The following is a 16,692-nucleotide window of genomic DNA, read 5'->3' as shown; positions in this document are numbered from 1 at the left end:
CGGAGGTCCCGGCGGACCTCAAACTGAATCTCATTCTGTCCGTTTCCAACGACTCAAACCGACCGCGGGCGTCGAACCAGCAGCTTCAGCAGCATCAGAGGCCAAACCGCTGCGTGATTTCTGTGATTTTAATCCTGGAGGATTACATAAATCCAGCCGTGCTCGGGATGAAAGAATTATTCAATGATTTCTCAGAGGAAACAGAGAAGTACGAAGGCAAGCGTGGAAAATCCTGTTTTACCCCAACTGTGTGTGTGTGTGTGTGTGTGTGTGTGTGTGTGTGTGTGTGTGTGTGTGTGTGTGTTCGTGACTCTGGACGGCCTCCCTGCAGGATTATTATCTAGCGCCACCTGGTGGTTAAACTAATTTTGTTCATTTCTTCTTTTTTTAACACTGAATGTCAGGAAATCTGCCCGTTTAATGCATCTTAATGTCCTCTAGACATTTACCCTGAACAATAAGGATCATATATTTATATAATATATATATATTATATATTTATAAATTAATAACAATTTGAATGAGAACTGCAGATATTAGACTGACTGGAGTCCGACTGAAGACACAAAACGACCAAATTAAACTTCATTTAAGTCGAATTTGAAGGCAAAAACATTTCTTCTGTGCAGACCTGCTAAAGATGCAAATAACAGCAGATTTTGTGCACCTATATGTTCATATACATTTATTGAGTGCATGCATTTTAAAGTTTTTCATCTCAGTTACATAAAAAAAAAACTTGTTTTAATTGTCGGCAATCAGGGACACGAAAGAAGAAACTCACGCTTGGTGTTTTTACTTCAACATAGAAGGACGCAGTCGCTGCTCATTTTACGTGACCTTTATTTGCTCAAGGTGGAGAAATCAAACGTCCATTTAAACTGTTCCTCTGAAAAAATATTTCGAGCTCAACAACATCTGAAACCAACATCTGACTTCAGCTGATGCACAAAAACACTTTTTACTTCCTCCTGTTTTCTGAAATTTAATTAATTTAACAAAACCATTCTGATCTTTGACTTTAAGTAGTGACGGAGTGTAAAAGCTCGTTATGAAGGTGTCGACAAAACCTGCTCAAACATTCACCTTAATTCTGCGCTTCCTATTTAAAAAAAAAAAATCTATTTCATGTCATTATTTTTTTTTTTGGTCTTCAAAATGCCAAAATTGTTGATATTTAATTGGTCCTTTAAATAAACTGAAATAACACGTTCAAATGGCAGTTTTCTGCTGAATATTCAAACTTGTAAATTCTTAGTAAGAAGATGCCGTTGCATTGGAAATACATTAAAAACAACCACAGTACAAAGAGGCAACTTTCAACCGCAGTAACACAAAAAACATCACAAACACATCTGCAAACACATCTGCAAACACCAGGATGTGCAGCTAAAAATGTGAATATATATTTATAATAAAATACATCAAAACTCCTTTTTTATGACAAACTGGTGCAAAGAAAAACAACAAAGTGATACACATATATATATCCATCTAATTATCATTAACATGCACTTTCACTGCAAGACGTAAACATTTACTTTAAACCCCTGATTTGGCTGCAGAGTGAATTAAAGGTGTAAACAAACATTAAAACCTGTTGAAGTCACTTCACTCAGATTCTTGGCTTCCTGCTCGAACTTTAACTTTATTATCATTTAATTACATTTACAGCGTCACCTTTTACTGCCACACGGTGCCGGCTCCTTTACCAGGAACTCTGTCATCCGAAAGGTGTTTTAAAGGTCCCACAGTGTAAAAAATTTAGACTTATATTGTGATTAAAGCAGGTCGAGTTGCTATGAAGATGGAGGAAGTGTCAAAACATGAAGAAATGCACACAGCTCATGCTCAGCAAGTGTGCTGTTTGGACTTCCTGTAAATTTGTGATGTCACAAACTCATTCTGATATCATGTGCCCGCCCTCTGCATGGCCCACCGTCCGACCTTTTTAATGCGCAAGAAAACACAGAGCGGGTCATTCTGTCGCAGAGCTAACAAACTACAAGACTGAAGAAACCCTGTGATTGGCCCGGACGTGTGTCACTCAAAAAGGAGTCAGTCAGTTATATAATTAAAACTACAAAAATATCTGAAGACTGAAAATAAACCAGTGGAAAAGTGTGAACGATGGGACCTTTAACTTTAAAGGGTCAATTCACCCAAATCGCAAACAATAATGTGTTTTTGTGGTAAATGTAGTGAAGTAAATGTACGTCTGCATTTATGTCTCGAATACTTGACCTCCTCAGAATAATTCAGACCAACAGGTCCGTTCACAGCAGAAGTCGGAGAAGATAAAACGATCTGCCAGACGACGTAAGCGAGTTTGTTCTGAGTGATTTGGGTGGAAGGACCTTTTAGATTTCAGCGGATCTCAACAACGTTCGGACATTTCTGTCGCGTAAATAACGAGTAACGTTTCCCAACAGTGAAAAAGAAAATCACCATTTTGACTCAGAAAAAGAAGCAAATAAAAAAGTTCCTGAAAAACATTCAGCTGAACTGGAAGAGCGTGAAGACGCGACGACGTACGAACGATAACCAACATTCTGAAGTCGTGGACGTGGTTTCCTGTCAGATGCGGTTGGACATCATCCCGGTGTTCAGTTTCAGAAAGAACGACTTGAGCTTGCACAGCCGGCACTTCTTCTTCTTCCTCTTCTTCTTCCCGTTCTTCCCCTTCTTGTACACCCCTCGGTATTTCCCCTCCGCGTCCTCCTCCTCGTCCGCCCAGGGCACCCAGGCTCCTGCGTGCCGGCTGGGGTTTGCTCGCGGGTCGTCGGGCGGGAAGTAGACGGGCACCGCGGTCCGGTTGTAGAACGCCAGCCGGGCCAGCAGCCGCTGCACCACGTCCGGCCTCTGGTCCGCCAGGTCCTGCCGCTCGTACGGGTCGCCGGTGATGTTGAAGAGCCAGATGTTTTTGTTGGCGGAGGATTTGTAGACCAGCGACGAGGTGCGTTCGAGGTTCCACCAGCGACCCGGCAGAGTGGGAAGCACCTGCGGGTCAAAACTTTCAGTTATTAATGTTCATTTCAACCAAATTAAAACGGACACGTGAATGAAACCTCTTTCTAAAGTACCTGTGCGGGGACCCAGTCTCCGTGGCCCGGGTCTCCGGTCAGCAGCTTCCAGTCTCCGACCCGGATGGCGGCCTGGACCAACGTGTCCCACACAGGCGGGGCGGTTGGATGGGATCCAGGCGGCGTTCCCGCCTGGGACATGTTCTGGTTCTGGAATAACGTCCGCCTGGAATCTGACTTTAACCCAAGTTTGAGCTGCGCTTTGGATTTAGGCTGAGGTGGTCCAGACTGAGACAGGTTCTGGTTCTGGTTCTGGGAGGCGGTCCGCCTGGACTTCGAACGTGATGGGATCTGAGGTTTGGGCCGGGATGTTCCCGACACTGATGGAGCGCCGCTAGACTGGACCTCCGGCTGTGGTCTGTAGCGGGACCGCTGCTGGCTGTGAGGCGGGGCTTTGGTCTTGGCTTTAGGGGCGGGCTTTGATCTGAGGAGGGGCTTCAGGCCCTTTTTGGGGAGGGGCTTAGCGTGGTGGGAAAACGTCTGAGGTTTTTTGGTGGTCTTTAACTTGAACACCGACTTCTGCTTTGGTTGCTGCTTCAGAACTTTCTTCTTCTTTGGTTTTTTAAATGTCGTACCGTTCGATGTGCTCACTGCCGAAAGAAAAGACGAGGAGGAAGAGGTTTTAACCTTTAATTCAATATCTGTATTTCCTAGTTATAAATAAGAGCTGCTTGTGTTTTCATGTTTTCGATTTTGTCCGTCGCCATCTTGCTGGTTCGGGAGGAGCCGGCGGTGGATCTGACCGATCTGATTGGAAACCTGACGATACGACGTCCCGCCCACCGACAGCTGACTGCACCGCAGGCTGAGGCGCGACTGAAAGCTAAATCTGACATTTTTTTTGTGACTAAAATTTTCAACCATCCTGTTTATCATTTAAATCACACGTGACCATCTTGTCGTTTTTTTGTGGAGCTGTTTTACCTGAGGCGCCGTCTCTGCTGCCGTCTCTGCTGGCGTCTCTGCTGGCGTCTCTGCTGCCGTCTCTGCTGGCGTCTCTGCTGCCGTCTCTGCTGGCGTCTCTGCTGGCGTCCCAGGCGGTGGTTTCAGCAGGAGGTTTGTGCAGAGGGTCGATGTTGTGAAGGATCTCCTGACGGGGCGACTCCTTCCCCTCACTGATGGTGGGCCAAACATCGAAACCGTCCAGACCTCGACTCTTAACGGGACACAGAACCAAGAAGAAAGGAACACTTTTAACCACACAGGAATAAATAAAAACGAATTTCCTGTTGTAAGAGAGGTTTTCTGGATGAGTCAGATTCTGTGACGACAGTCAGAGTTGATCTGCTTTAGAAAATGGAAATCTGGCAGCAAATCAGGCCAAAAAAGATTTTATACAAACCAACTGACTCACGCTGATTTATGTGTGAACTGAAACACAAAGCGTGAGTGAGGTCAGTGTTCAGAAACGTTCGTCTACACGTCAGGAAAATAAAATAAGGACAGTTTTAACGGGAACATCTGAGGTCACGACGGGGACGAACGCTTAACTCAAACAAATAAACTTCAAATGAGACGGAGGCTGGAGTTAAAGAGGAGGACAAATGTTTGGTGGGACGACTAGAAATAACATTCAGGACCAGAACGCGGTACAGAGAGCTTCTGGATCCGGCGGGCGTCCTTATCGCTGCTCTGGTTCGGAGCACGATGGAAAGTTATCTTTTCTTTTCTAATACTCGCTGAGACTTACGAAGAAAAGTCCAACGAGAAACTTAAAAAGATACAAACGAACAAAATACAGAAACAAAACGTGACGTATAAAACAGTAAAACTTTGACTTTCCGTGTTGTTGGAGCCGAACGGAGTCGCCCTCACCTGGCTGATGTTCCCCCCGGCGAGGCCCACCAGCGTGGGGAACCAGTCGGTGATGTGGAGCAGAGCTTTGGACACTCGTCTCCGGCGCCTCAGCAGAGGACTGTGGACGAACGCCACTCCGCGGACGCCGCCCTCCCAGTACGTCCCCTGAGGACACGCTCGGCAGCGTTAACGTTAACTTACGTATAAAACTGCTGTTGTAGATTTAATTAAGTTCATTTTCATGAAGAGTTTTAAAAAAAACGTTGGTTCAAAACATATCAAACATTTATGCAGTTGGTATTAAATTATGGAAACAACAACAACAACAACAACAACAATTTTCTGCAAAATATAAAAAAAACCCTAAAGAATATTTATATCATGATAATAATACTAAATCATCAGCCTCCTTCTAAACACTTAGATTTGTGTTTCAGTCCCTGACGAGTTTGTTTGTGATTGTTGCGATTAAAAAGATTTAATTTTGAAGCAGCTTTTCTTTAAATGAACACAAATTTCTGGCTCCTACGAAGAATAAACGCTGAGCGAGCAGCCGTGATGCTCTCCGGCATCGGAGAAGAAAACTTTATCTTTATCATCACTGGAAAAGAAATCTGGACTTTCTGGTGTACGAGACTCTTTGAGCGCTTCTCACATTAATCTCACGTTTGCAGGAAATTCAGGCCGTTATCTGAGTTACGAAGACGAACTCTACGTGACTAAAACTACCAGATATTAGCTTCCCATCCAACCAAACACGAACCTCCACGACCTTTGACCTCATCAGCAAAACACGTCACAACTCGTGAACTTGAGGCTGATTGAAAATGTAAAATTCATAAATATCCACAGGAGGGCGCCGTTCATACGAACTTTCGTACCTTGCGGCCTCGTAGCGGCCAGTTGCTCCCGCCGGTGAACGGCTGCGCTCCGTTATCGGTGGAGTAGACGATCACGCTGTTCCGGTAGTATCCGAACTTCCGGAGGGCGTACGTGACGTTCCGGACCGCCTCGTCCACGGTGGAAACCATGGCGGCGAACTTCCTCCTGGCGACGTTGGCCATGTCCCGGTACGGGTAGATGTAGGACTTCGGAGGCTGCAGAGGCGTGTGGACGGCCTGCAGGGGGAGCAGTTGCAGACTTTAGTCACGGCGGCATCTTCTCGAACCCTCCAGCTCGACAACATGGCGGCCCACAAAACATCAGCTGGAAACAAACTAGATTTTCTGTGCCGTATGCTTTTAATTAAAATGTTCCGGTCCATGTGAGCCACACAAAACATTTTTATTTGACCTTTTTTCTGCAAACAATTCAAAGCCAGCAAATAGCATTAAAAAAATACATTTTGATTTTATTTTGAAAGGCTTTATCTTCACTTCCTGTTCCGGTTGCTGCTTCCTCTGTTACCTGCAGGGACAGCAGCAGGAAGAGCGGCCGGTCCGCCGGGTCGTGACCCTCCAGGATCTTGCGAGCTCTCTGTGTGAACAGCGTGGTGGAGTATTTCCCTTCCTGGCCCCAGGCCACGCCCTCGTCGTCATGGAGATCGTAGCCGCACAAGCCGGGGCCGTCGCAGGACCCGTAACTACGCGCAGACGTGAAAAATGTGAGTACAAAGACAAAGTAAACATGCACACTGGTATTATTCATGCTAATTCTCACGATTCACCTGTAGTAATCCACACTTCCTGTTAAAGAACCGAAGAAACTGTCAAAACCTTTTCTGGTGGGCAGACAGGCTCTCCTGCAGGAGAGGAGGAAGAAAACTGAGCGTCAGACAAATTAAAAGTAAACTGTGTAGTTTTATTCATCCTTTAAAATCAAAACACAGCAAAGAAAAGTTCATTTCCAGTTCGGAGCGGTTCAGAGCAGGAAGTGACCATATTTGGACGAGCTGGGGGAGGAGCCAGCGGTGGATCTGACCGATCTGATCGGAAACCTGACGATACTACGTCCCGCCCACCGATAGCTGTAACCTGACTGCACCACAGGCCTGTCAATCAAACAGACACGCCCCCAAAAACAGGTCTTCTTGAATCTTCTTTTCTAATGAATGAGGGATTATTTTCAGATGGACCTCCAGAAAACTAATAAGAAGGAGTGACTTTAGCTAACAACACCGAGATAACTGATGGACACATTTTATTCACTTTGGATTTGATGAGACAAGTTGAATGGGAGTCTATGGAGCCGGAGGCTTTTTGGAGCCGACCTCTAGTGGCACTCGCTGGTATTGCAGCAGTCCCGTGAAGTCTCCGTCTCACCTGTAGAAGCCGAGGTGCCACTTGCCCACCATGTGAGTGGAGTAGCCGGCCTCCCGCAGCCTCTCGGGCAGCGTGTCCATGTGTGACGGCAGACAGCTCGGCTGGCTCGGTCGGATGATGGAGTGCTGGAGTCCCGTATGGATCTGATACCTCGAAGGAAAAAACAGGACCAGTCGGTGTTTGAACCAGAGACTCACCGATCCATCCGCTTCGTCTCATCAGTAACGAGATCATTCAGAGCAGCGCACTTCATTTGTTGCTTCCTGTGATTCTCTAACATGAGAATTTAACTTCTGTGGATCAATAACATCTGAAAAAAGTTATTTAAAAATGACTTTAAACTTACGAAACTTTATTTATTCGTGATGAGCAGCAAAAATGAAAAACAACTTATGATTAAACATGAACGAGAAGCTTTAAATAAACTAAATATAAAGAAGAGAAATGAAAACTTGTGTGAAATACGTCAAACATCCACAAACAAGGTGGAATTCTCCTTTAAAAACCTGATTAGTTTCTTTATTACGTGTCATAAATGAGGATGATGACAATTTGTAAGTATAACATCCCTTTAATCCCTTTAGAAATTAAATGTAACAAGAAGCTGAAGATATTTGGTAAAAATATGATCAATAACAAGTAAAAAGAAGGGAGAATAAATGGTTAATATTGTTCTTTAAGGATGTACTGACACATATTAAGAGACTACAAGAACCAAAGCTGGAAAAAGAATGAAAGAAAAAGAAAAAGAAAAAGAAAAGGACATTAAGCTTATTATATACTAAAAGTGGCGACATGAGAACCGAGCAGCGAATTAAACCTTCAACGGGACGAATAAATGATGGAAAATATGTGGAGGCTTTTTATAAATGCTTCATGTTGCAAAGCTGTTTCCAATTAAGATTTAAGTAGGAAAAAAATATACTTGAAACAATCTGACAATAAGACCAGAGGATAATAATTAAGAGTTAACGAGACAATTTGGGATATTGGCTAAAAATTCAAGTCATTTTATTTGGACCAAAAATACCAAAACAATTTTGTGGTTTGAGCTTCTAAATGTGAGAACTTGCTTCACTTTTCCTATAATATCACTTTAAATTGGATATCTTTTTGTTTTTTGACTGTTTATTGGACAAATTGAGACGATTTAAAGACGTTATTATTGACATTTAATGGATTAAATGATAAAAAATATCCACTAATTAGGCTGAGAAAGAATAATACTGAACATCTGATGAAGTCAAATCTTTCTTTCCCTCAAAGTCACATCGATTCGGTTAAAACTGTGAAATAAGACGCCGTCTCTGACGGAGGAGGTGGAGGAGGAGACGGTGGAGGAGGTAGTGGAGGAGGCGGAGGAGGCGGTGGAGGTGGAGGAGGAGGCGGTGGAGGTGGAGGAGGAGGCAGTGGAGGAGACGGAGGAGGCGGTGGAGGAGGTACTGGAGGGGGCAGAGGAGGCAGTGGAGGAGGCAGAGGAGGCGGTGGAGGCAGAGGAGGAGGCAATGGAGGAGACGGAGGAGGTAGTAGAGGGGGCAGAGGAGGTGGTGGAGGAGGCGGTAGAGATGGAGGAGGAGGTAGTGGAGGAGGAGAGGGAGGAGGCAGAGGTGGAGGTGGAGGAGGAGGTGGAGGAGGAGGTGGAGACGGAGGAGGAGGTAGTGGAGGAGACAGAGGAGGCGGAGGAGGAGGCAGTGGAGGAGACGGAGGAGGCGGAGGAGGCGGTGGAGGAGGTAGTGGAGAAGGAGAGGGAGGAGGCGGAGGTGGAGGTGGAGGTGGAGGAGGAGGAGTTGGAGGTGGAGGAGGAGGAGGAGGTGGAGGAGGAGGAGTTGGAGGTGGAGGAGGAGGAGGAGTTGGAGGAGGAGGAGGAGGAGGAGGTGGAGGTGTGTTTACCTGCCGGTGATCAGCTGGCTGCGTGACGGTGTACAGATCGGTTGGACGTAGTAGTTCTCCAGCTTCACTCCTTCTGCTGCCAGCTTGTCCAGAGTCGGAGTCTTGATGGTCGGGTTGTGATATCCGATGTCGTTGAAGCCCTGCGACGGTTTGAACGTTAAACTGCTTCGAACTCGTGTTTCTGACTTCACGTCGTGTTCAAAGTCTTCAGATTAAAAAGGTTTTTCGGGCGTCGATCGTCTGAATATTTTCTCCGGCGGCCGAATCGGTCGTCTCGTCACGATCTCAGAGAACTCACCTGGTCGTCGGTGAGGATGAAGATGATGTGCGGCGGGTTCTTCGTCCTCCCCGTCGTCTCCTCGTCGCTCCGCTGCTTTGTTTTAAACTGATGAGGCGCGAGGCCGTCGATGCTGAGGAGGACGGTCAGCGCCGTCAGAGCCGCGGCCGCCTGCATCGTTGCAGCCGGACTCCTGCAGGAGCGAAACAAAAGAGTCCTGAAAATACAGCAGGACAGAAAAACCCAGCGAGGAGCTCAGAAACGTTCGAGTCGGCACAAATTCACACGAGCGTGCCATCGCTGCAGGACCGACTGTAGATCATAAAACCACATTTGAGACGGACTCGCCAACTCGGCCGCGACTGAGATCTGAAACATCCATCTGGTGGACAGAGATGAAGCTCAGAGGGCGTTTTAACCGTTTACAACCTGCTGAAGAAACACAACAACATTCAAAGTGATGGAAATATGAGCAGAGGATCAGAAACACGGAGAAGTTTGAGTTTAAAAGGTCTAAAATACAACAAAGAGTTCTGTAATTCTAATTTAATTGTACATATAATAAAAAAATAAACAGATTAAACAGACTACATAAAAAAAAACATACAGGCTTCAAACTACGACCTGAAAACAACTAAAGTAAGAACGGAGTTCAGATTTATTTATTTTCTTAAATTCTGATTTTTTTTTTTGGGGCCTTTATTTTGAAAGGCAGATTCAATCAATTCAAATCAGTTTTATTTCAGTTTATAGTCACCTCTGTAAAATGGTTCTGATCCAGAAGTGTCTTCAGCTGCAATACCAGCGAGTGCCACTAGAGGTCGGCTCCAAAAAGCCTCCGGCTCCATAGACTCCCATTCAACTTCTCTCATCAAATCCAAAGTGAATCAAATGTGTCCATCAGTTATCTCGGTGTTGTTAGCTAAAGTCACTCCTTCTTATTAGTTTTCTGGAGGTCCATCTGAAAATAATCCCTCATTCATTAGAAAAGAAGATTCAAGAACACCTGTTTTTGGGGGCGTGTCTGTTTGATTGACAGGTCTGTGGTGCATTCAGGTTACAGGTTTTCATGCATCCAGTTTGTACTTTGAGGCCTTTTAGTTTCACTGTTTGTTTACATCCTTTAACTTTAAAATAAAACAATTATTGCACATTTTTTGTGCTCAGTCGGGCATTTTTTTAAATAAAATTTCAGTATTTAATTTGGTCAAATGCAACTTTAAACTTTCTACCAAAATAAATCAGATACTAAACTCAGTATAAATTGAAGTGTTTGCCTTTAACTTTTTGTGGACACTTCAGTTTCTGACGATGCTGTCGAGCTTCAACTGACAGTTTATGTCACTCTCGATTGATTTGTTGATTATTTATTTCATTAAATCAACTGAAGAATTTGTCAAATAATGTGTTAAAAAAAAAAAAAAGGTTAAAAAAACAAAACTTTTTATTGCCTAACTCTTAATTTTTCTGCAGTTTGAGCAGAGCTCTGTTCTTCAGAGGAACATATAAACAGCAGATTAATTATAATCTATATTAGGTCAGGTGGGTGGTTACTTTATTTAATAAATATATATCATATATATTTAATATATAATCAATCTGTGACATGTTTACAAACGGAGGAACACAAAGAGCAGCGCGTCATGTTGTATTTTGTGAGCAGGCATGATGAAGAACAGCTGCCTCACATCCACTCAGCTGGACCGGGCTCCCACACGCGCGCGCGCACACGCGCACGCGCACGCACACTTATCAATACAACTATTGATAAGTCACTAATACATGTGACGTCACGGTTTAACCAGGTGCAGATCATTCTAACATGTGTGACGTCAGCTCGGCTCTGATTGGCTCCTCATCTGTTCCGCCCATCAGCGGTGATATTTACAGCCTGACTGAATCAATACCTCCATGAAGGATCAATGGGAGTGAAGGGCTCCCCCCCCCCTCCTCCTCCTCCTCCCCCCCCTCCTCCTCCTCCTCCTCTTCCTCACCGCCTCTCTTCAGTTCATTCTTCACTCTTCGTCTCCGGCGAAGTTCGTTTTTTGCGGAAAGTTTCTGGAAGACGCCGCATGTCCTCCAGTCTCCAGCAGAGCCGTCCTTCCGTCCTTCCGTCCTCCGGTCTGAGCGTCCTCTCTCTGCCGATGAAGCGCGAGCGAAGACGAGGCGCGCAGAAACGCACGCAGACTTCCGGTCTGACTTGTCAAAATAAGACACTCTGCATGCGGACTCAAAATAATCCGAATGTATAAACACACATATGTACATATACTAATTAAATGATGGTTCCCCATTCGAAAATACAAATAAAACAATACAAATAAAAATGAATTGGTTGATTTCACTTGCTAATGTTGCTTTAATTATGAGATCCAGCCGATTTTTTTGAAAGGTCTCTGAAGGTCTCTAAATTTTCTCTTTCAGTGCATTTTAATAATTCAATATTATTATTCATCATTTAAGAATTCAATATTGATCAAAACTACTTGAATACATATTTAAACTATTCAAAAATGAAACACTTAATCTTCCCCTTAAGGAGATTGTTGTATATTACCAGGCCAGCTGGCTAAATAACCTAGCTTGTGTTATTTGCACTGTTTTCCCCTCTGACTTGATATGACAGCACAGTGGAAATGGTCAATCTCAAATACAAAAGTGATAACTTAATAAAGGCGTAATTTAAATGCTCAAAGTGTTAAATTTGGGGCAGTTTAAATATGGGCGGAGTCAAACTTTTGACTGGGCGGCGTTAAAACATTTGGCTCCACCCCAAATTGGACAGCGCAGGGAGGGGCTCCTTGATCTGGCTAACAGTTCAACCTGAAGCAGTAACCTCGCTGGCTATTGGAAGCTAACGTACAAAGAAATAACCACTGAGCTCATCGATCATGTGAAACCTCAGCGAGCTGTAGCTCCAATAACTTATTTCATATTTGTAATTTTCTGTCCCTTTTCTGTTGGTTAATGCTTTTAATTAACAGAGAAACTGACTCACTATCAAGATTATTTCTGCCTTCATAGCATCTAAGCCTGAAGTAAAAATGAGTACTTGTGTGCTAACATCCCTCAGCGGGGTAATAATGTAAAATCTGTCATTTCTGCCAACAAAAAAAATGATAAACTCGTAAAATCTTGCTTGTCCTTTTAATTTGAAGGCTGCACTGCTCAACATCCGGTGTTCCCGAGCTCATTTCTGTAACTTTACGCAGGAGAAAACTGCAATAAATCCACAGCAGCTCATTTAGCGGCTCTAAGTTACTTTAACACGTCTCCTGTACGTTGTGGTCGTCGGTCTCCGTGCCGGCGGCGGAGGGACCGCGGACGGGACGTCCGCCGGGCGGTGCGGCGGCAGCCCGCCGGACGGTTCAACAGGCGGAGGAGAGCCAGCTGGCACTCCGGAGAGGAACCAGGAATTTCTCTCCGTCAGGCTGCGAACTGCAGAGATGCAGCAGTGCAGCAAGTCATCCACAAGTAATCAGGATTAGACAGGAAATAGGAGAGATTAAATAAAAGCTCCTGTTATCTCTCATTGGAAATGTTTGTATGCTCCAACAAAAAGAAAAAAATCAGGTCGTAAAAGTAGTCATAAAGGTCAACAGAACAGAAATAAGATAACATTTGCAGTGTCTGCTGTTAAAATTGATCCTATTAAGCACAATAAATGTATAAATATACAACCAATTCTCTAAAAGATGCTGATTTAAATGAGAATTTTTCCTCGTGTGGGAGCAGTTCTTGCACAACTTCCTGTCTTTAGAAATCATTTCAGAAGTTTGAGCTGTGTTAAATAAGTTAATTCTTAATTTAAAAAAGGCTTTGTCTTGTTTTTTGTAATTATCTGTACTGAGGTGTTTATCTTTTACACTGGTATCAAAACATATTTAAGGAATAGCACGTTATTGAGTAAGAAAGAGGAATGCTTTGATGATTTCTTTGTAAAGCTGGCAGATGTGGCATCAGAGGAGAGTTTGGACGGAGAAAACGCAGCATTAAAGCTCCACAAAGGCTCTGAAACTCAAACTGTTCCACCAACCACCACTTTTATTTTGAAAGTTATGAGCAGAAATCCTGTTGTCCCTAACTGTGCCTCTTTTGTCAGTGATGGATGGACAGATGGATGATTGACAGGTCATTTAAAACTATGTTTTAACTTACTTATTGCAAGTCGCTTTGGATAAAAGCGTCAGCTAAATGAAATGTAATGAAATGTAATGTAATGAAATGAAATGAAATGTAAAGAAATGAAATGTAATGAAATGTAAAGAAATGAAATGAAATGTAATGAAATGTAATGTAATGAAATGTAAAGAAATGAAATGAAATGAAATGTAAAGAAATGAAATGTAATGAAATGTAAAGAAATGTAATGAAATGAAATGTAAAGAAATGAAATGAAATGTAATGAAATGAAATGAAATGAAATGTAAATGTAATGAAATGTAAAGAAATGAAATGTAATGAAATGAAATGTAAAGAAATGAAATGAAATGTAATGAAATGTAATGTAATGAAATGTAAAGAAATGAAATGAAATGTAATGAAATGTAATGTAATGAAATGTAAAGAAATGAAATGAAATGAAATGTAAAGAAATGAAATGTAATGAAATGTAAAGAAATGTAATGAAATGAAATGTAAAGAAATGAAATGAAATGTAATGAAATGTAATGTAATGAAATGTAAAGAAATGAAATGAAATGTAATGAAATGTAATGTAATGAAATGTAAAGAAATGAAATGAAATGAAATGTAAAGAAATGAAATGTAATGAAATGTAAAGAAATGTAATGAAATGAAATGTAAAGAAATGAAATGAAATGTAATGAAATGAAATGAAATGAAATGTAAATGTAATGAAATGTAAAGAAATGAAATGTAAAGAAATGAAATGAAATGTAATGAAATGAAATGAAATGAAATGAAATGTAAAGAAATGAAATGAAATGTAATGAAATGTAAAGAAATGAAATGTAAAGAAATGAAATGTAAATGTAATGAAATGTAAATGTAATGAAATGTAAAGAAATGAAATGTAAAGAAATGAAATGTAAATGTAATGAAATGTATATAAAATGAGGCTGAAACGTGGTGGAAGGACGTCTTTTTAAAACCTTGGTGTTTGTCTGTGTCCCATTGGTCCAAACGGTCCAAACGGTCCAAACGGTCCGGGACCCTCTGCCTCTGCTGGAGAGTCTCCGCGTTGCATCCAGCACCAAGTTTCCAACAAACAAAGCGCTGAAAGAGGCGGTGTGTGATTTATTGAGGCCTGATTCACCGGCAGGAACGAGGCCAGACGTTGTTACAGCTCCTTCAGTTGCATCGTCCCAACTTAAAACACGCAGTTTCTCAACTGAAACAATACGAACACTTTATTCAAAACACACTTTAATTTAAACGCAGGTTTAGAAGGTATGAAGATGATTTCTACCAGTAAAACAAAGGTTATTTGTTATTATTATTATACCTTCACTCAAAATCACAACTTACTAAGTTACAAATTTTGACTTATTATTTTATCATTTTCAGAGTAAAAAACTATTTCTGAAAAAATACTTAAGTCAAAATGACACTAACTCAAAAATATTGACTTTCTAAATCCCCAATAATGAGCTATTAAATCAAAGTTTAGGATTATATGTGAAGACGTTTACTTATTCACTTTCTGGGTAAAAAAATTGTGAGGTACCAAGTTCAAATTAAGAGACAGAAAGTCTGAATTTTGATTAAATATTGAAGACTTTTGCTTTATTTATCGATTTATAGACACTCATACTTTTGTCTCCAAAAGTCACAAATTTGATTTACAAACTTTTCACCCTAAAATCTCGGCTGTTTTGTCTTTTTTCCTGATGTGAAGCGATATAAATGCACAAGTCTGTATAGTTGGTCAAAAATATATATCTAAAGTCTTGTTTCTAAACTCTGCAAATTAATCACTGGTGTGTCTAATTAATTGTGCGTTTTGCTTCACAGAAAATGACCCTTTTATGAAGTGAACAAACTAAGAAATAAACATGGTCATTAAAAGGAAACGCAATCGTCTAAACTCATTTTCTATCTGGCTTTCAATAGTATAAATATATTTATGTTGTAAATATGAAATTTAACTTTATTTAGACATTTAATCTGCTAAACATTCTTCTAAATGTTTATTTTAGTTCTCTAACTCAGTTCTGTCCCTTTTATTTCCAGTCTCTATGGAGACAGTACGCGCTGTCCTCGTCCTCGTCCTCCCTGCGTCCTCTTTAAAAACAAAAGACAACAAATCAAAACTCCATTTCCCATGCTGCATTTCGAAGGGGGGCGTCGTCACCGCACGTGCGCAGGCTGCACAGCGAACACGAAGTGAAGTGTTAATAACAGGACAATAATACTGGAGCCGGAGCGCGTCCCCCGCCGGTCCAGTTGGACACCATGGCCTCGGAGGAGGACGACGCGCTGCTCTTCCTCATCTACCAGCACCTGAAGGTCAGCGGCTTCCGGAAGGCCGCCAAGGTGCTGGAAAAACACGTTTCTCAGGTGAGAAGTTCGGTCCGGTTCTGCCGGACCTGCAGCCCGGTCCGGTGTGAGGCGACCTGACGGGGCTCGTTTCTGTTATATTTATTACCAAGTAGGTTTTTAATGCTGTTTGTTGTCGTGACACGCGCGTCCTGCATGAAAGCTGTTCTATGAAATATAAATGTGCTCGTGCACTGAGTGTGTGTGTGTGTGTGTGTGAGTGTGAGTGTGTGTGTGTGTGTGAGTGTGTGTGTGAGTGTGTGTGTGTGTGTGTGTGTGTGTGTGTGTGTGTGTGTGTTGGGGGGGTTGAAGCGGCCCGGGCCTCCTGGAGGAAAAGAACATAATGTTACCGGAGCTGCTGCAGCCTCAGGCGCCCCCCCCCCCCCCCCCCTCCGCTGACGCCCCATTCAAAACCTCCATTCACTTTTCTCCAATTTAGTCATAAAGTTGTCAGATTTTATTTAAATGCTCTATAGCTGCAAAGAGAAGCAGATTAATGGATCATTTGATCAACAGCAAATTAATCAGCAACTATTCTGATCACCAACCAGTTACAGTTGTTAACCAAGCAGAACTGACTAACGTTGGCTTCCCATTATAGTGCAGAACATATTGTTGGATTTTGCATTGTTTACGAGACATTTCATGACTTCTCACTGTGCTCAGACTGAAAGTTTTTGTTTTTGTATTTAATAGACCAAATATTCTGTAATAAACATTAAAATGTTGGATCAGTGTGTACATGCAAACACACACTTTCAAATTCTGTAAAATACACAATTCACTGTTCAGCCAGACTCTTATTCACTTGTTTTTTTTGGTATATTCTTTTCGTCCAAACTAAACTGTTGAACCGACTCCGAGTGGAGTCACTGCTGTTGCT

The 16,692-nt window shown here is 42.4% G+C and overlaps 2 protein-coding genes across 4 annotated transcripts in view; one reads left to right on the top strand and one right to left on the bottom strand.

The window, feature by feature from the left end:
• Nucleotides 1-826: 826 nt before the first annotated feature.
• On the bottom strand, nt 827-11,466 carry LOC138214086 (arylsulfatase I-like). The gene is made up of 11 exons (XM_069175456.1): nt 11,303-11,466; nt 9,330-9,501; nt 9,032-9,171; nt 7,142-7,291; nt 6,547-6,621; nt 6,288-6,462; nt 5,762-5,998; nt 4,899-5,045; nt 4,008-4,239; nt 3,084-3,673; nt 827-3,000 (listed from the first exon to the last, which is right to left on the bottom strand). The coding sequence occupies exons 2-11, from the start codon at nt 9,483-9,485 to the stop codon at nt 2,578-2,580; spliced, it is 2,325 nt and encodes a 774-aa protein (XP_069031557.1). The 5' UTR covers nt 9,486-9,501; nt 11,303-11,466; the 3' UTR covers nt 827-2,577.
• A 4,172-nt stretch (nt 11,467-15,638) lies between these two features.
• Nucleotides 15,639-16,692, top strand: part of LOC138214059 (uncharacterized protein DDB_G0286299-like) — a 15,030-nt gene continuing 13,976 nt past the window's right edge. For all 3 annotated transcript variants that reach the window (XR_011179600.1, XM_069175423.1, XM_069175422.1), the window contains exon 1: nt 15,639-15,830. Coding sequence is in view for 2 of the 3 variants with exons in the window: in XM_069175423.1 (XP_069031524.1) it covers nt 15,726-15,830 (105 nt within the window). In the remaining variant the exon portion in view is untranslated. The remainder of the gene's footprint in view (nt 15,831-16,692) is intronic.

Source organism: Embiotoca jacksoni, unplaced genomic scaffold (assembly GCF_022577435.1).
Source record: "Embiotoca jacksoni isolate LCO1_2020_lvr unplaced genomic scaffold, fEmbJac1.0.p SCAF_67, whole genome shotgun sequence".
In the NCBI taxonomy this organism is placed as follows: Eukaryota; Metazoa; Chordata; class Actinopteri; family Embiotocidae; genus Embiotoca; species Embiotoca jacksoni.
This window is presented reverse-complemented; position numbering and strand designations above follow the sequence as displayed.

Bases quoted from the DNA above. Each gene is read 5' to 3' on its own strand.
- LOC138214086 (XM_069175456.1), bottom strand. From the start codon at position 9,485: ATGCAGGCGGCCGCGGCTCTGACGGCGCTGACCGTCCTCCTCAGCATC. The intron at 6,463-6,546 runs GTGAATCGTGAG...GTCTGCGCGTAG, and splicing joins GGAAGTGTGGATTACTACAG to TTACGGGTCCTGCGACGGCC. The intron at 3,674-4,007 runs GTAAAACAGCTC...TTCTTTCGGCAG, and splicing joins CAGCAGAGACGGCGCCTCAG to TGAGCACATCGAACGGTACG.